Raw genomic sequence first — 20,885 nt, forward strand, 5'->3', positions numbered from 1 at the left:
TTATTTACAGCTCTTTCATTTTCCTGCAAGAGGTATCATAACTCACTCACCTAGGTTCCGGTTTTGTCGAGATAATCCCGACTTCGTCAAAAATGAGCCGCTTCCGATGTGGATCTGTCGTGACTTTAAAATATCCCGACTTTCATGTTTATTGATGAAATGGTGACATTATTATTATTATTATTATTATTATTATTATTATTATTATTATTATTATTATTATTATTATTATTATTATTATTATTATTATTATTATTATTATTATTATTATTGGTGTTTTAGTTTTCACGTTATTGAGCTGAGCGAAGCGAAGCTCTTATACTCGGGTTAGCCGTTTGGTTGTCCGCGAACTCCTCCTAGACCGTTTGGCCGATCTCAACCAAACTTAGCACGCTGATAGAGTATGTCGTGCTGAGTGATAACATAGGTCGAAATCAAAAATCCGATGTACCATCGAGGAATAATCACCGAAAAACGCTTCCTGATTACGTAGTTTAAGCTCGCTCAGCTCATTTCATTGCAATCGGGTATATACATTGCATTCCTAGTTATACAATTATTCACATCCACTATTATTCACGTTATTTTCACGTTCAAAACAAGAGAAAACCTTACAACACATTTTCCTTTCATCAAGTAAGTAAACATGATTTGCTTTTCACTAGAAAGATTTTTATAATCTTATTAGCGATCACGAAAAAACGTTCGTACATTTTTACCTTCATTAGCTGCTTGAAGTGTCCCTACAATTTTGCTTTGGATGGGTTGTAACTCTACCCAGTAGAGTAATTAAGTGAAAGTTGTACTAGTATTAAAGAACACTGAAATGGGTGATTAGCCAATGAAGGGACTCAGTCTGTAAGAGCCTGCGTAATGTAATACAAATAATGAAACAATGATATATAACAGCTATGCCGACTGTCGTACATAAAAAATGAAATGAAATCTTTAAGTTTTACGTCCCATGGTTATGCCGGTTAGGCTAAAGGAGACGGTGATGATGAGAGATGAGTGAAAAGATGGAATGAAGAAAGTGCGAGGAAACGGGAGAACCGCGTAACAAAACCAACAAGTATGGTGTTTGTCCACCTCAAAGTCCACATGACGAAACTGGGATCGAACCAGGAACCCCAAGCACCGGAGGTGAACGCTCTACCACTGAACCACCGAGCCTCCGACTATCGTACAATACTGTAAAACACAAACTTTGCGCTGCGTTGACGCAAATCGTTAAAGAACGAGGCTCAAGATGTCGGGGCAATTCCCCGAGTCCTCCAAAAGTTCACTGTCATTACTCGTATAACTTCCCATTAACCCTCCGCTCACTCCCAAGAAACCGATTTCTCTAGAGGAAACTGGTGTTACCTGGCAGCCCGTTCGTACGCTGTGGGAGGAGTTAGAGCCGTGGAGCAGGAATGCGCTGGTAACTACGATTCTTGCTGGAGTAACTAGAGAAGAGGTTTCTGCTAGCTTGTGAGTCAATCTCTTACGAAGCGGGAGAGACTACGTGCATAAAACTAGTAGATGTTTCTAAATTCATAATGTTCTCAAACCTGTATCATTAAAAGAAGATACTAAAGTATAAAATTATCAATGTAAATTAATTTATAACAAATTTATTTTGTAATGTTTTAGATCTACCGCCGGTAAGCCCAGTAGCTCACATAATACGCCATTGTTTTAAGTCCAAGGTCCGCTTCCAGTTAGGATAAAATCCTAGCACTTATAGGGGGGGAGGAGAAATAAAATAATCGAAAACGACCAATATCAGTGTCGAATCCACAGTTTTTGGTGTTGTTGAGATAAATAGTAACTGTCTCGATGTCATTAGGGGTTCGATTTAAGCCTCTACTCAGGGATGCAAATAAGCAACAAAATGTCACTCGCCCAAGAAAAAAGCTACTAGCGCACATCTCACAATAGAAATCATTTACTTTCCTTCGATATGATATTAAACACTCGCCCGCACCGATGAACCACTTGCCCCGGGTGAGTGAGCGAGAGGTTATTTGCATTCCTGCTCTATTAGCATCCTGTGGGTGAATTAGTGACATGTAAAAATATAAACATCGACCGATATTAGTGTTGGATTAATTGCTTTCAGTGTCGTTAATTGGTGGTAGTCCTGATGAAGTTTAAGTTCAGCCCGCAGAGGGGCAAAACCACCTTAACACTCGTAATGAGAGTGGGAGAGGCAGACATAAACATGATAAGAACGACTCCGAATCTATAGTTTTCGGAGTCGCTTAGATAAAGAGTTATACTCCAGACGCCATTTATGTTCAAGTTCAGCCCCCTTTAGCACCCAGGTAGGATGTGAAATTGTGACGTAAAAATAATTGAAAATGATCTATATTAATGTCGAATTCATAGTTGTCGTTGTCCCTAAATTGATTGATGCAGTTCCGATGATCTTAAAATTCAAGTTCAGCTTCCAGTAGGGGTAAGATCCCCTAGCACATTTAGGTAGAGTGGAAGGGGCAACATATAAAATCACTAATATTAATGTAGAAGCGATAGTTTTTGAGGTCGCTGAGATGAATAGTGATACTCTCGATCCTGTTTAAATCCAAGTTCAGCACCCATTATTACCCTTGGTGGGGAATGATAACATAAAAAAAATAATAAAAAAACGTTCCATATCGAATTCATAATTTTCGGGGTCCCTAAGTGGTTTTGTGGCATTATAAACATTTAAGTCTACGTCTATCTCCCATTAACACACCCTAGGGTGGTAGAAGCGGGTTGAAATGTAAAGGTAATCGAAAACGACCAATATTCATGTTAAATCCATAGTTCTCGAGTCGCATTTCCAATAGCGTTAAAGTCTAATTTCAGCCTCCATCGGCAAGGAAGGCAGAGGCGTGCTCTTACATTTATATATATTTGGATGAATAGTATGAATGTATATTCCAACGTAACTCCGGAACGTCTGGTGCAATTTTAACCGAACTTGATAGACATATGACTTGCATTCTGGAAGAAAATTCTGTGGGAGCAAGACTCCCTAAAGGGTTGGAGTTGAAAGATGTGACATGTAAAAATAATGCAAAACCACTTATATTAATGTGCAATCCATAGTTTTCAAGGTCACTGAAATGAATAGTGACGCTCTCAATGTCGTGTAAATCCAAATTCATTCCCATTGGAAGAGGAGGAAAGAAGGTAAAAATCAAATATCAAAGATAACTGAGATTTTATCGAATTCATTGTTTTCGAGATTGGGAAAACGTCTGACCCATTTGAAATTGCTTTTGGAAGATAGTTAGTATTCACTTCAAACTTAGTTTCTTTTTAATCATATCAATTTTATTAAAGGCGGATCCTGTCGTGCTAAGGTGTTTCAATATTTATGCCAAAAGTAGATTGTCCTTAATATTTCTATCATTACAATTCCACTGAAATACCTAAATAATCTGAGGAGAAAGGGATCCAAATATTTCCCATAAAGCTATTTTCCCCGTGCGAAGAAAGGGCATTTCAGTTAGTTATACATAAAAATGCATTGGCCTTATGCAGAGTCGTTCTGACGTGTGACTAGTGTCATACTAAATAGTTCGACTAACATATACTTCCTGCAGTAGTCAGTTCTTTAGTATGACGCTAATCATATGTCAAAACGATTCTGCATAAGGCTCATATATCTACAGGCCCCATACAGTGCCTGTGGCGTATGCAGGCTACTTATTTCTCCTGTGGCCTAGGCTGTATGTGTTTCGGTTCTTTGGATTCTGTATTAATCGTATTATTTTTGTACAAAGTCACCTGTCCCGAAGATCGATAGGGCAATGCCGAAGGCTCGTGATATATTTCAAGCATTTCATTACTAGGGATGGCCGGAACCAGTTCCTGGTGGAACCGGTTTTCGGCTCTGCACGGACCCAGATCTAGAACCGGTTCCGGAACTGGGTTTTCGGATCCAGATATGGAGCCTGTTCCTAAGATCCGGTTCCGGAACCGGGTTTTTCGGATCCAGGTCTGTAACCGGTTCTGAAAACCGTATATCCAAGAACTAGTTTCTCGCGGAACCGGAACTTTGCGGCCATCCCTACGCTAAACCAGAGCTGCTGACAGGCTGTTAACAGTGTGATAGATTAAAAGGTGGAAGTGACAGACATGCGCCCAGGCGGCGGCCGCTTGTCTCATTTGGCTAAACAAACTTGGTGACTGGCAAACTCATATGGCTAAACACTCACTGGTGGACCCAAATTTTTTCTGGGGTGCGGGGAGGTCACAAGCGCATGGTCCTGTGTTTTGAGAGTGAACTTTGTGCCTCCTTTATGGGTCTTTGGGAGGCTTTTGGAACCAGGTCTGGAACGGGTTCCTAAGGCCCGGATATGGAACCGGGTTTTCTGATCCAGGTCTAGAACGGTTACTAAGATCCGGTTCTGGAACCGGGTTTTCTGATCCAGGTCTAAAACCGGACCCGGAACCCGTTCTGAAAACTGAATCTCCAAGCTGGAACCGGAATTGTGACCATCTCTATTCTTTACTATCAAAGATTTTTCATAAACATTTTTTTTTTTTTTTTTTGCATATATATTTTTTCAAGAGCCTGGAATGTCCTTTCCGTGGCTTCGCCAGTGGTAAAACTGTAAGATTTATATTAAAAAAATAAATATAAGGACATTAAACATTGCTATCACTTTTAACCTGTATATATACTGTAGATAATATTTTATTTGTAATTTTAGAGAACAGCCTAAGAATTATATAGAGCTATCAGTGGTAATTGGAAGATTCGAGTTCAAATTTGTTTTGCTGAACCAATAGAATAATGTATTCATCAATTCACAAAAGTTGTGTTATCCTCTTTCAGATTCTATGAGTAATTTGTTTCTACGGACTCTTGCAGTACTGTAATTATATTGGTCTATTGAAAATTATCCTACCTACCCAGAGGATATATGAGAAATATACGCTCAGCGATCGTCATTTGTTAATTAAATACATCAAACCTTTTATAGCACGGGTTTGTTTTGCGGCAGTTCCGTGAAGTGGTAGACTGGTGTGAGTAAATTCGTCTGCTCCGTAAACATTAAAATTTCTCGATTGCAGTTCCAAGGAAGGAAAGAGACCGTAGAGGGCTGTGTGTAATACAGTAAGAATACTATATAGTGATAATGAATATCAATTAGTACAGTTTACGTCAAGAAGTCCTTGAAGAAATAAACCTTCTGACTGCATGCATTAAAGATATATGCGGCATTTATATTTTTTTCGAAATGTATTTTAACAGTGCTCGTATTAGTTTATTGGCATATCAAGTATTGTAATATTGTAGGATATGATGAAAATTTTTAGTGGATTGACAAAAAAGAGATGTAGGCATGGAGCTGGTAAGAAATTCTCTCAAATCCCCATGCAAAAAATGTGAAAAGTCAAAATTTAATATTGTAGCTTATTTATCCTGAACAAGTCCTTCCTCAAATATATGTTTATTGCATGGAGCTACAGTCAACTGTATTTCCTGTAGTAGAAGAGTAGTTACCCACTTGGTAAAATGGTAAAATCACTTTTCTCTTGATGTTTGTAGTTGATGTTCGTAATATGGTCGGATTTAGAATTACATGCATGCAATGTATGTGAATTAGTCTTAAAAGTTAACAATAATTGATTTGTCCGTTTGAGGGGATCATAGATGGCTTGGTCAATTTGGATGGTAGAAATTTTGATTTGTACAACTATTGTGTTCTTAAGAATTATTCTTCCTGTAAAGGATATAGGAAGACCATGATACCTAGTTCCGAAGAATATATCCATGAGATAGGTTGCATTGCGTTCAAACATTCTTGCGAAAGCAGTATTTCTGTAATAAAGTACTTCTAATTTGTATTCTTTTATATGGTGTGCTCATACTCACAGATGTTAGGGTAGAGTGGGTTCAGAATAATTTCAATACTTTATAGCTAAATAAGCATAATTCATGAATGATTGTCTTGGGAACTTAAATCGAGCACGATTGATAAGATGATGATCCGAACAATTAAATATACGAGTAGTCCACAGTGTCTTGATAATTAAAACATAGAAGTTAAGTGTTACGTAAGGGGCCCAGAAGGAAAGAATCCAAAGTAACCTACTCTACTGTACCCTGCCTTTACTAACTTTTAATTTGATGATAAAATGTAAATTCGATGCAGCCCAAATTTAGGCACATTACATTTCGCAAAATTTAGTTCTCTGCATGGAGATACATGTTTATAAGGAAGAAATAATTCTCTATTATGTTTATAAGTGTAGAGCAGCTTTACTAGTGTGAAACAATTATAAGTTCTAGTACTCATATTAGTGTCGAGGGAATACCACATGCTTTCACTACCTCGGTTTCGCGCATACCCACCGTAGCTGGCGCGCCTGCTCTATATGGACGCGTTATCGCGCTAACCATGTCCTGATTTGGTTAGATAGTAATCGTGCTTTTTAATGGCCACCTAGTACAGGTTTTTTTTTTTTTTTTTTTTTTTTTTGCACTAGTTTTTATGTCATATGTTTGAATGCTGTGTTTATACGCCAATCGTCAAGAAGTATTTTTTCAACCATTACTTCTGATGCCTCCCTTAAACTTCATCTATGCTAAGTAAAGTATTGTCATGTCGCCCAGCGCGAATCATTTGGAGGGCGATAGAAAGGAAATTAAAGAAAGACATAATTTTTCAACAGCTATTTCGAGTGGTGTGCCTAGTATTGACCTGTAGGGTAAAATTTTAACATAGTATACAGCTAGATCCTTTGTGTAGAAATCGGTTAGTAGTATCGGACCAATATAGTGGTCCGTAGGTTTGCAGAGTTTACGAAAGAAATATCTATTTTGATTTCATAAGATGAATGTATAAATAATCAAAATGTATTGCGATATTACGTGTGTGAAAATAATGTAGAAATACGTAATGCAAAGTTAATGCTACAAGCTATGATTAAGTGAAGGCAGTTTTCCAGTGCAAGTGATAAAGTCTTAATTTCGTCTTTTATGCGAAGGGCTTCGGATTCTCCCTTTGCATTTAGCATTGCATAACTATGGCACGTAAAACTGATAATTTTAGTATTTTCTGCTATGCAACAGTAGCATTTTAAAATCAACACAACAGTTATTGAGAGTTTTTTTTTTTCAACGTATTTTTATATACCCATACCTACCGTCACTGATCCGCCTACTCCCCACAGCCCGAGCGCGGGTCCATCTACTACGCTCCTGCACTGCCTCTGTTAGGTAGTGTTTGTGGTTTTTAGTGGACACTTAGCACAAGTTGGTTGGTGATTTTTGCACTGTCGTTTTCACAGTATGACTACACGCTGTATGTACAACAGTAACGGTTAAGCTTCCTGAAATAAATCTGTATCCAGGAATGCAACTCTTGCCACAAGAAATAATTCATAGAATTAGAAGTGTATTTCCTGTACATTGAAGTAAAAATATGAATTTGTATATGCATCTCTAAACTGGGCCTGTATCCAGTTAATAATATGTTTTACACGTACAATAGGTTTAAATAATATCTAAAGAAGAAATTTTATAATTTTTTGTCTGTATCGAAGGTAAAGATTGTTAATTAAAGAAAGACTCTTCTTAAGCTTCCGTTTCATAGAAATTACATACAGGACACTGAGGATGAAGGCAGACCTTCAAACAAATTTATATTAAATAGAGATTTAAGGTTTGAGTCGTTCTTTAGTTATTCAATATGCTTGTTGTATCATTGAGCAGACTTTGTTAAATTGTCTCTTTCGTTAAATATCTCTAGTGGAGACAAAAATATTTCATTAGTTTTGACAATACCGGCAGAATTTTCCAAAAGCGCGCACGACTAATTTCTTCTTGAATGTGTCTTCTGAATGAATTACCTTGTAGCTACTCTGTAGACTTGTTCTCTATACTGCTTACTTTTTCTCGACGATACATTCAATCGACTTCCGATTCCGAAGGCACTTTTCTTGGAATTAGTATAAAGGGTTCGCATTTAGTTTTTAAATCTTTTAACTAAGTTAACTGAATATGGATAGAATGTCAAAAGTACATGACGCAAGGCTCCTTAAAATAATATAACGTGTTGAATTTGGTTCTTTATTAAGCTGGAGGTTTTCACAGATAACGTGCAATGTGCAACGGAAACTTTCTTAACGTTAACTGTCATATATTTAGGCATATTGTTCATTAAGAATTCTATTTTATTAAGTAGAGGAATTGACGTGTTTAATTGTGAAATAGTAACTCTCTAAAAGTTATAAAGTGAGTGATTATTCAACGTTAATTGTTCCGAAATTAGCTTCTTCGTAGTCCTTATTCAATAAGGACTAATTGTATCATGTGGATAAACGGAACTTTTTTATTCATTTATTTTTCTTTTAACGTCGAGTGCCAAGAGAGAGCATAAGTGAACAATATGAATGTCTCAGATTGAAATCATGTTACTGGCCATTGTAACTTAATGAGGGTTTTTCCGGGTTCTATTTTTGTTGATGTTTCCAATGTAAAACGACTTTCTGACTGTACTTCGAGCACATTAATAACTCGGATTAAACGTTCAGTATCCTCATCTTTGTTAGATTTCCAGTACAGGTAACTTTTGCTGTGAGCGAAGATGATTTATGGAGTATTTTTACCATTTTAATGAAGACTCTTGAAACTGCCAAATGTTTGGATGAACCCAAAACATCCGGATCTAGGTCTTTAGTCTCTGATGTGTTCCTGTAGTTTATGGTCGCATTTCTTTTAGTCATGCATATATGTTTTATTACAATCACATTCCACTAAATAAGTGCCTGGAGCAGTAGGATTATCCATAAAATAGGACCTCTTATAGGTAGTGAAATAGCTTTCTAATTGCATCGGGGGTTTTGACGAAGGAAAATATTGGGCGATATTCAAATCGAAACAACGCAGACATGTAGAAGTATTTTATTTCTGGCTTTAGATTTGGCTAAGTCAGGTAGAGTAATAAAATATTATAACTGTTCAAAGGAGTTTATACTGTAAAATATACGTTGGCAATTGTCAAAAACATTTAAAAGAAAATATTCAACAATTTAAAATCACTTCAAAACAAAATACACATTAAAAAGAAGATAAATACATATTGCGGAGTGAGACTCCGGGCGCGTGGCTTGATGTTAAAATTAAGCACGCTTGCGTCATTTTCCTCAGCCGATTGCTCACTTTCAGAATTGTGATCGCTTTCTTCGACTATGTCTACATCACTATCATCTGAAGCTCCTATTTCATCTTCTAGTATACGCAGTTATCCATTCTTGTTCTTTTTCGGCCATATTCGTGTACACCACACGCTGAGGCAAACTCCTAAACTTCGAAAACACTAAAGCACGCGCGCGGAGCACTCGAAACTGTTTACTCAGAGCAAATTACCAGCAAACTGCTGATCAAATTCAGTGTAGCCAGTGTGCGCGTGATTGTGAAGGGGGAAGGTATATGGCAGGTTGCACCTATCGAATTAAGAAAACTAAAATTTCTCCATCCGCGGAGTATTATTCCGCGGTGCGTGTTACGGAGGGATAAAACATTACCAAATTATAATAAACTCGTTATATAGTTTAAAGTTTCCAATTTATCTTGAATCTTAAATATATTTAATTTCAGTAATATATTTACTTTATAACAATAACTGTAGATTAAAAATAAGTATTGACCTTCTATCCAAAATTATTTCTTCATATATCATTACAACCCTCTCTGGGCCTTTTCTAAGTAATTTATCTCCTACTGGTGTTACTTTTCTAGCAGCAAGAGAAAAGTTAAACCTCACAAAGGATTAAAATTATATAATTAAGATGATGTAACGTTTCTGGACAATAGGTTTTTTTTTTTTTTTTTTTTTTTTTTTTTTTTTTTTTTTTTTTTTTTTGTAAATATTACGGTGTCCATTACAGGTAATCAGTAACTATAGCTTAAGGCCAAAATGTAGGTCTATGTATCAAATTGGATTTGTGTTATTGTCGCTCCTGGTTTTCTGAACTCGTATCTAGGTCAGTTTTTTTTTTCTCTAATACTGATACAGAAACATAAATAAGCAATTAAAAGAAAAAAAGTCGTACGATTTCAAAGTGTTAGTAGTTCAATGTACAAACTCTTGAAGAATGCAGTGAGAAGAAAAAAGTTAGAAGATAGAAGTTGCTAATGTGTTCCGGATATGACCAGAAAGTCGTTTTACATTAATAAAAGAAAAACCCGGAAAATCCCTGATTAGAATGACTGGTAACGGGATTTGAACCTGAGACGTTCATATTGTTCACCTATGCCCTCTCGGTACTCGACGTTAAAAGATAAAGGAAGAAAGAAATGAAAAAAAGTTCCGTTTATCCACATGATACAATTAGTCCTTATTGAATAAAGATTATGAAATAACAAATTTCGGAACTATTAACGTTGAAAATCATAACTTTTAGAGAGTTAGTATCTCACAATTAAAGATGTAATCCTTCTTTTCTTGCCTTCTGAGCCACTTTCATTTTCTCTTACCTTGTCTTATTGCTTCTCCGATGAAGCCATATATATATATATATATATATATATATATATATATATATATATATTAATTAATTAATGAGGGCTCGTGTTCAAAATGTTTTCAGAACAAAGAAATTCTCAAATAAGACGTAATAATTCTTATAGATTGATAAGTAATTCCACAAAACCAAAGAGCACTTTAATTAATAATACTCCTTTGAATTAAATCTCTCTGAAGACCAAGTTCTGATGGTGTTGTTTGTCTCCAGTATTTTGAAAATTAAAACGAAATAGTCGAATTCACAGAGACCTTCGCTCAACAGCCACCTTCGCTTTTACATGATTTTCATTGTTTCATAAAGATTGATGGAGTTAAAAATAAAAACATAGTGGTTCCTTAAATGATTTCTGGGTAGAAGGGCTCATAGACCATAGACTTTTCTTAAAAATGTTTTGTTATTTTGCCATCGGTTGTTTGCATTAGTAGCTGTAGTAAAATAACAAGATGACGTGAGGGAATCCTGAGCGGTGGGATAGACAACTTACTTTTCTCAAGAAAAGTTGTTTCATTGAGATCTGATTCAAAAACCAGAAGGAAAGGAATAGTACCAAAAGTTGGAAAAGTCTTATATTGACCTGGACTTGCATTGCTTTTATTGGAGAATTTTTAAGTATGTGGCATCAACAAGTGTGTGAATGAGATTAATCTTAATCAAATTTGACCCAAACATCGCGCGTAATATCTAGGTTTTTATAGCGCAAAATTGCCCTTAGGTATTTATGTGATGAAACTCCTTATTACTGAAAGTTTGTAATCTATAGTAAAGTAATACCGGAGCACACTATCTCCGTTTATGTTATTATTTCAACATCGAAGCTATATAAGACGGGACGGTAGTTAGTGTATCTGAACTACTACTCTAACTTCTATTCATGTTTTGTAAGCCCCAGTGGTAGAGCGCTCACCTCTGATGCATGGGTCCCTGGTTCGATCTCGGCTTGTGGCAAGTGGAGTTTGTGGGGACGAACAGCGTGTGTGTTGGTTTTCTCGTTTCCTCCCATTTCATTAATTATCAACATTACCGTGTTCCGTAATCTCGGTGCATAAACACGGGACGTTAAACTAGAAATTTCAATTTTATTCATGATTGTGCCCTAATAAGGATTAAATGTGGGACCACGTCCACAAGAGGCATGTGTCTGATGGGGTACTGTTATTAATATAAATATACTTTTAAGTGTATAAGATAAATTGACTACACAGTATATTTTAAAACAGTATTTTAATTTTCTTTAATACTTTTTCCTTTTTAGATAGTACCATCAAGTGTTGTTGTTATCTGATGGAGCAACAATCAAACTTTATATTTGGTGATGTAGGAAAGGATATGAATATTCCTAATAGTTATCAGCCTTTATCTCAACCACTTTCTCCTGGTTTGACAGCGGTTCCTTCAAGCGAGAAGCACGGTTTAGGAAAGAAATGGTACCGGAAAGCAGCACACAGGTAAGTGCTCGGATAAGAACTTATTATCTTCCAAATATGTACAGGTTCCTAGAATATTTTTTGGCAAGCTTTGAAGCTAAGTTCTTCAAATCATAGGGTAAAAAAATGTCTTGGTTTACTAACCGCGTAACGATTAGTGATGCATGTACAGCTATATTTGCACAGTGTGAGTTACATCTATTTATTTAACTAACTTGTATAAAGATCTGGAGAACTAACTTATAAATGCATGTATATTTCAGACTCATTCTGGGCGTAATTTTGTATTTTAAAAGCAGAGTGAAGCACACATTATATTTCAAAACAGTATTTTAATTTTCTTTAATGCTCTTTTCTTTATAGATAGTACCATCAAGTATTACTGTTACCTGATTGAGCAACAATCAAACTTTACATTTGGCAATGTAGGAAAGGATATTCTTTAAGAGTTATAGTTTGTTTATTGCTCCATCAGGTGACAATAACATTTGATGGTAAAAAGTTCAATTACGATAGAGTGTAAATGAACTTGTATTCTCACGATAGATTAAATTATAGAAGTTTTCGTGGGAATCAGCCATGTTTGAAAAAAAATTGCTAGTTGTGGCCTTATTATTGTCTGCGTCACCAGAATCGGCGTGTGGCATCAGCCAATAAGCTCGCAGTGCGCTGTTACTAAACTTTCAGGGAGAAATCTAATCATTCATAACTGATTTTGTTCGTCCCTGAAAGTTTAGTAACAGCGCACTGCGAGCTTATTGGCTGATGCCACACGCCAATTTGGGTGACACGGACTATAGTGTCATACTCCAGATGAAATTGGTATTCGAGTGAATGTAATTGTTTTCCGTCCTTCGGGGTTTACAGATTTCACTAAACGTTTGGTTCTGAAAAATACATCCCTTTCTTCATGATCCGTATCGTTTTAACTGGTGAACGTTGGTTCATCTTCGTATGTCTACATTTATGTTTCGGCTTAAGTTGAGGTAGCGTTTGCTTGTTTTTCGTCAGTGCAAGACCAAGGATATGAAGGACGGGATTAACTTGGATTTCGAACCATGATAGGGGCTTGGATCCAGTACAATTGGCCGCTGCCGTGCACAGACCATCACGCAAGATCAACTCTTATAGTAGGCCTATAGGGCGTTCCTTATCAAACTCTCATTTTTAAGAGGGCTGGACTGCAGAACACGTCACCGACTCCGACGCTTTTTCTTGAAGGGAAACTCAGTAAGAAAATAGTATTGCAAAGCTACATAACGCTTACTTAAGGTAGCTAAGGAAATCTAGAAAGGTATTGGGATGTGAGAAATCTTATACACACACAAGACTTGTAGAGATTTTGGGTATTGGATCATTGGGCCTAGTAAATAAAATGGAAAAACTTTAATTAAGAATTGACAGGCATGAAAAGCGAGAAAAAATCTTTTACACTAGTTACCTTTGAGTTGGTTGACATCTTTACTGTTGGTATTGTTAGTTTCTCTGTAGGCAGGACTTCGGGCTAGAAGTAGTCTTGGTGGTTTAGATTGAACATATGTCTGTTTGGCTCTGTTAATCGGGAACTCTTCAACAGGACTTAGGCTGAATCTTTTGGTTTTAATCTTCCGCAGATTGCTGGCAAAGTGGACAGTTCCTCGGCAGATCCTTTTGGTCTCCATTAGATACCCTGCCTCTGCTCTCCTTTCTGCCTCTTATTGCCAAATTTCGTAGAGTATTTAAATGAAGTAAAAGTCCAGGATCTACAGTCCGAGTCTTTGTGTCTGTAAGGTTTTGAAGGGGAGATAGGTTATGTGAAGATTACACGTAGAGGAAATTTTGAAAAATAAAATCACTTGTGTTCATTACGTAAGGTGGGTACAGAAAAGTAAATCAAAATAGTTTACGTGGATTTACAAAAGTAACGCAACCGTATTTCTTGTCTAAAAGTCCAATCCGAACATATTCTTTTACATTACATAGGTTCCATCACCCAAGTCATTATGCGAGAAATAATATAATTACTACATTCGTTCTACACTTCGATTTGTATTAATTTGCACTTTATGTATCTTTCGTAATTGTGAAGATGTAACACCTTGCAAGAGACCTTTTTCATCCAGAGTTTAGTGTACAATATACAGGGTGTCTCAAAAGTCCATTACCACCCTTATTAAAATCCAAATGGATGTACTTTCAGCGAATTTGATGTGGTAAGTGAACTTGAGGGTTAGGGGGACACTTTCTGGCGTAGGGTACGCGGACGGCCGCCATCTTGAATTCAACTTTTTTTATTATAAACGCTACGTGGGTCATGTGATACATGACCATAGGCTAGAATTTCACCAGAAAACCGAATTTGAAGTCAAAATGCATTTATCTTTATGTGGTAAACAGTTATCCACAATTGCAGCTGTGACTTTCGTATTACATAATGTGCTCAACATGTTGTTCGTGCTGGGCAATACACGTGTTCAGACGCTTCTCCCAATTGCTATGGACACTTATTAAGGTTTCTGAGGATATTTGTTCACAGGCAGCCATGATACGTTGTTCCAGATGGCGAACATCACGAATTTTCACAGCATACACCATAGCCTTCACATGTTCCCACAGGTAGAAGTCAATGGGGGTTAAGTTTGGTGATCGGGCAGGCCATTCCACTGGTCCACGTCGACCAATCCACGTCCCAGGGAATTGTTCATCCAGGAACTGACGCACCTGGATGCCATAATGAGTAGATGCACCATCTCGTTGGAAGAACCTGGGGAAGGTACCATCCTCGGACATCAGAGTCGGCATTATGTTTTCCTGCAACAACACGAAGTATCGGTCTGCATTTAACGTTCCTGGAATGAAAAAACGGACCGATGATCTTTGTTCCCCATATGCCTGCCCATACCATAGTTTTCGCTGCACCGGTCATTTTCGAGGGATCTGTCCAAGCGGGGTTGTCACGGGACCAATAACGCATGTTTTGCCCATTGACCTCACCATTTATGTAGAAATGGGCTTCATCTAAAAAAAAGTATCTGCATAGCGAACTGCGGATTTACCCTCAATTGCTCAATAGCCCACTCGCAAAACTGGACGCGACGGTCGGGATCGTCCTCTGACAAATGTTGTTGCAATTGCATCTTATATGGATGCCACTTATACCTGTGGAGCACCCTGTGCACTGAACTGTGACTCACGGCACACTGCATTGCTAAACGACGTGTGCTTCGCTGCGGTGACTTCGAGGAGGAGGCCAGCGCGGCAGTAGCTGTTTCTTCGTCCGTGGCTGTCCTTGGCCGTCCACTACGGGGTCTATCCACAACTGTTCCTGTTTCCTCGAATTTGGTTAGTAACCGTGCCACTGCAACATGCGATACAGGTGCTCGTTGTGGATGACGCGCATTGAAATCGGCAGCCACTGCGCGGGCACTCCTCCCGCCCCATATTTTGATGATCTGGATGCGTTCGTCCCTCGTTAACGGCATGATTCACAACCTGTAACACAAAAGAAACTCAGTCAAATTCACATCTTCAATTGTAGATAAAGATAAATGCATTTTGACTTCAAATTCGGTTTTCTGGTGAAATTATAGCCTATGGTCATGTATCACATGACCCACGTAGCGTTTGTAATAAAAGAGTTAAATTCAAGATGGCGGCCGTCCGCGTAACCTACGCCTGAAAGATCCCCCTAGCCCTCAAGTTCACCTACCACATCAAATTCGCTGAAAGTACATCCATTTGGATTTTAATAGGGGTGGTAAGAGACTTTTGAGATACTCTGTGTATTATCTTCTTGATTATTATTGCTGCCAATTTAATATGAAGAATATCCTTTGTTACCTTGATAGGTGCCCTCTATTGCCAATGATTTTCCAGTTCTGAGCCCTAGAAAATTTTCTTGCTGTAACGATATTCATTAATTCTTATCTCGTAATCGGGGAGCTTTTTTTGTGGGTAAATGAGTAGTGTTCTCCTTGGTCCAGGTAACCTGAATTCGATCTTTAGCGGTAGTATATTTCATTTGGATCTCTCTTTAAAATTGAGATTCACGTTTCATGGTGTCTGTTTTCCGCGGGGGGGGGGGGAGGGGAGGGGGAGTCAAGGATAAATCGTGGATTTAAAAGCCAGAAAATTTTACACAGAACACTCGTCCGGTTAAAATAATAATAATAATAATAAAGAGAGCACTAGCTGACTCAGTTTGGATCATTTACCAGATCTTTTTCAAATGGAAGCCTACATCTGCATCCGGCAGTAACAAGACATCATCATGCCAAACTTCAAATAGTCGTTCTTCTAACTTAAACTAGTGGCTCTTAAAAATCATTTGCTGGCCGAATCCTCTACGAAATAGGAACTTTGTTGATACTTGCAAATAGTGATAATTCTCGGACTGTCGCTCGTTGTGCATCGAGCTTTGATAGTTATGATAACAGTGATATTGAAGTTCATAAAACAAGTGGCTTTACGCACTGTAATGTATTCTGATTAATAGCTGAACAACGTTACTAATAAACAACAGTGGAACTTGCATTTGCGTTTTTGGTGTTTGGGTTAATGCTAAACAAGCAGAAAATAGTTTTCATCTGTCTCGGTTATTCTGCAGCAGTAGATTTGATTAATGATTTAAAAAGTAAGTTTATGTATCCATGGATGGGTCGAACGTCAATTTAAATCTTCGTTAGATTTGCATCTTGAACTATAAGAATGCCGAATAGTTCAATGCTATTGCATATTTGTCTTTTTACAATTAATGAGGCATTCGAAACCAACTAGTGAAGACAAGATGTGACTTAATAGGATTTTCACGTGTTTTAACGTGAAACGATCAATGAAGATTTCCCCTGACATACCGTAGGCTGGTGGTACAGGGGCGTTATTTGGGGCATTTTCTCCCCCCCCCCTGAGTTTGAGAAACGTACCCTTTTAATAAATTGTATACTAATATACTAACAGAAAACATGAAACTGGTCGGTGAACAATCTTGTTTCTCCCCCTGGCAAAATATGAAATGACGCTACTTTAGTGACACGAAAGTTATCACAACTAGTTGTCTTTTTTTACATAATTGCTGCCAAGATTCACATACGTCTATCGTTATATTTTGTGAACTAGGAGCTATTGTTGCTAGTTTTGTAGAACTCAATAGGTAGTGCTAAGGCTGTCACGGAAAGTTCAAGATAACTACAGTATATGGAAGGAATGAAGTGGAATTGAGGTAAAGATGAAAAAGGGTGAAGAATTTTGTAAATACGAGAATGTGTTAACCATTTTTAATTTTTTAAAAAGAATATAAGATATAAATAATTACAATCACAAAAACAGCCTAAAAGTTCGAAAAGTTAAGCGAATAGGTAATATATATATACAAACTAATTTTAGTCAAATTCTGAAATACGCCAGTAAATTTCACACTATTTGACACGTATGTGTACAGTGACCAACTGCTTACTAAAATAAACCATTCCACGAACTAAGTTCCATTTTAATTGTTAGATGGGCTTAGGAAAGTGTAACCTTAATGTAAGAGAAGTGAACAGAAAATGTTTATTGGCGTATTTGGAAATCTTACGTAGTGTGTTAACTAAACAAATAAAATAAAATAAGACGGTTGATTTGAGTTAAAAAAGAAAAGTCGACTTTAATCGCTAAAGCTAAATTCACTCCCTTATTAATATTTTATGTGGCCTTCCTTGGCACAAATAACTGCTTGAATTATTCTAGGCATAAAGTGCAAAAACTTGGAAGTCGGAACAGAGTTCTGCGCAAATTTTTGTGCAACTCCAAAGTTCATCTAGAGTCGTCGAGTCATCTGGCTGCAAAAGATCTTTTGACGTTAACCCAAAGATGTTCAATCGGGTTGAGGTTAGGATATTGTGGAAACAACTCAAAATAATAATAATAATAATAATAATAATAATAATAATAATAATAATAATAATAATAATTCAATGACATCGAAGCTATTCAGTGGTGGCCTAGCAGTGTGCTTCGGATCGTTATCTTACTGAACGATAACGTCCGGGATGTTGAGCTGCCACTACTCAAAGACTACCTAGAAGTTCTATCTCCAGGTTATTGACGTGTTGGACGTTCATCCTGTCATAGATTCGTTGGCATACCGTAACCCCTATGGGCCATACAACCTCACAATATCAAGTTGCTTCCAATAAGATGTGAGTGTATATTGTACATGATCGCGGAGACGTTATTTAACTTTTCTCTACATGCATTGTTTTACGTTAAGGCTCGAAGCGGTTAGCTGTTGTCTCGTCAGTACAAAGGAGTGTTGCCAAGTCTTCACCAGTGAAGTCTTTGTACCATTTGGCGAAGTCCAGGCGCAACATTGAGTGTCTGTGATCAAGAATTTTTTCTCGCTTTCCCTGAGTACTTTGCACACTGCTTTTTTTTTTATCTGAAAAATTTAGCCTATGGAGCAATGTAAAGCACATATTAGTGTATCTACTTGAATAAGTAAATGTTGTATGGTTAATTCAGATATACGAGAACCACTGATGTTGAAACCTGAAATCGGTATAGATGTACCTTTTTTTTCTGTTCCTTGTTTTAGATTTAGACGTGTATCGTTTGGCATGCATATTGAATTCTAACAATAAATTTGTTGCAGTTACAATATATTGAAGACGCGTAAATTAATGTTAATGCTCTTAAGGAGAGAACGTAACATGCATTTTTCCCGCCATCTGTGTGTCATGTATTGTTTAAAAGCTAGAAAAGTTCTAATTCATGGTATTTTAATTCTTGCTGGTATTATACAGTCGCGTGTAGATAACATTCCTTACTTTTAGAGGATTTGAATTTTCACCCATCTGTAAAATTATATTAAATATAGAGAAATCAAATTGGCGTATTTGAGATCTCATCTTAGCAGCAAAAATATTAAAATATTTTATCTCGTATTTTAAAAATTGCAGTATATTATAAATTTCTTATTTAAAAGCTTTTAAGGATGTTGTGCTTATATAAATAAGCGTATCGTTCTGAATGTAGGTTACCTCCTCCCCTCCAAAAATAAATAAATAAATAAATAAATAAAATAAAAATTAAAAAAAAAAGTGTTTTATCTTTTCGGTGCATGTGCAAGGCAAATATGATCTGAAATTCTCAAATAACTATAGATATCCATACAGACACTTTAACCATATCCGTGCTATTTTTTATGATCTTCTCTCGAACAAAGATCCACTACATAGTCTTCCTATTGACGCAGTGTTGAAAGAGATTTACATAAGCAAACAAAGTTAAACCTGATTTCATATAATATCTAAAGAAACTGCCAATAATAGAAGTTTTGTGGAGAATTTACTTAACTCATTTATGCAGTTTACTTTTCTTAAAGTTGTAGTAACAGTAATATTTAGTAGGTCACTAGTGCTTTTATGAATTGTACCAGTAAATTAGCATAATTTGTCGTGCACACAATTCTGCTTGTCGCTTTAACCATATTATTTTCTGACGTGAGGTACAATTACAATATGTTTTATATACTGTTAATGTATTAATACAATTAATCTGGACAATGTGCTTCCGAGTGTTTTTGGTGCACATTTTATTTCAGTCCTTGATTAGGGCAATCGTGAGTGGGTCATATCCATATTTCATATAGTTCCAGTGCTCAAAAGAAATGTTGAAGTCCGAACAGACAAAAAGTATCTATGCGTCCAAGGAATATAAGATTACTTTAATGTCCCGCCCCAAAATCGTTTACCGAAGGTCCCCTTTCCCATGCTTTCTGATTCTTATTACAAGAAATTTTTCCATGACGCACAGTGGATTGTCAATATCATTTATTCCCGATTCGAGGACTCTGCCGGGTCTGAGTATGTATGAGGTATCTCTAAAAACTTTTTTTCCAGTTCTTTATTCTTCATCCTGGAATTCTTCCTATTTTGTTCTTCTTCCAATATCGCTTTATACTTCATTCAGCTGACTGTCCTTTTTTGTGGGTGTGTGTCGGTCTGGGTGTGGGTGAGGGGTTTTCTGTTGTTGTCGGGAAGAAGCTTCTTTGTTTGCGTTCTTTCTACATGTCCATACGCGCGTAGCGTAGGTTCTTTTTAAAAAATCTTTCTTCAGCACTATCTTGATTTTTTTTTTTTAATAATTTCAATTTTTATTTGATTTTTTTTATAATTTTGAAATTGCTTCTTAGGAAATTCTTCTCCGTTACATGGATTCTATCCGTCCTGTTTTCGTCATTGTTCCTTTTTTCAGGTTTCTGTGGGCTCGAGATACGTGTTGTATAGTAACATTTTAAATTTCTAGATATGTTTCTCTCCGTAACAGATCCTTCCACACGTTGGTAAAATATTCCTCCGTGCTCTGTGATTTCTAATTTTATTCGGTCACTTGCTGTCACTCAGAATCCAGATACTTGAAAGTTTCTGCTACTTTCAACGATTTCTTTCTTAATTTTATTTGTTTTATTGGCGTTGGTTTTGAGATGGTAATAATTTCGATTTTATCTTGTCTTATGTGGAGCCAATGTTCTTGTGTACATTTGTTCCAGGCTGCCCAGTTTCCTTTGTATATCTTCGATTTTTCTCCAGGTCATTAAGCCATCACCAAAAATAAACATTTTTATTTTTCTATTTATTTATCATACCTTCCATATCGACGTGGAATATTATAGGAGTCAGCACATTGCCTTGTCAATCTACCGCTTACAATTGTATGATTTTTTTTATGATTTGTCCGCACTTTTCACTGACAGTCTTCATAGAATTGCTTGATCAACACGTACGGGACCTCATGGAATTATTTGGTCAACAGTATACAACTTCTGAAAAATTACCAGAAATTGATATGTAAAACTTTATATTCGATCCCAGGCTAAACTTCCTATATCCCACCACTGCGGCAGTTGCATTTCTTCTAACCTCATGTGTTTAAATTCACACCTTGTCCACCCATATTCCTGCAGCACTCGATTCTCCATCTACA

The 20,885-nt window shown here is 36.8% G+C and overlaps 1 protein-coding gene across 3 annotated transcripts in view; it reads left to right on the forward strand.

Moving 5' to 3' along the window:
* The first annotated feature begins 4,944 nt into the window (after positions 1–4,944).
* The window catches only part of Nt5b (5' nucleotidase B), a 267,108-nt gene continuing 251,167 nt past the window's right edge, over positions 4,945–20,885 (forward strand). The window contains exons 1-2 of one of the 3 annotated variants that reach the window (XM_081766538.1): positions 4,945–5,101; positions 11,774–11,966. In XM_081766538.1, coding sequence (XP_081622664.1) covers positions 11,803–11,966 — 164 coding nt within the window. In that variant the 5' untranslated portion in view covers positions 4,945–5,101; positions 11,774–11,802. Of the gene's footprint in view, positions 5,102–5,158; positions 5,340–11,773; positions 11,967–20,885 lie in introns of those variants that run through there. The other 2 variants (XM_081766522.1, XM_081766548.1) reach the window with 2 other exon arrangements.

This window comes from Thermobia domestica, chromosome 1 (assembly GCF_964235325.1).
Source record: "Thermobia domestica chromosome 1, izTheDome1.hap1.1, whole genome shotgun sequence".
NCBI lineage: Eukaryota > Metazoa > Arthropoda > Insecta > Zygentoma > Lepismatidae > Thermobia > Thermobia domestica.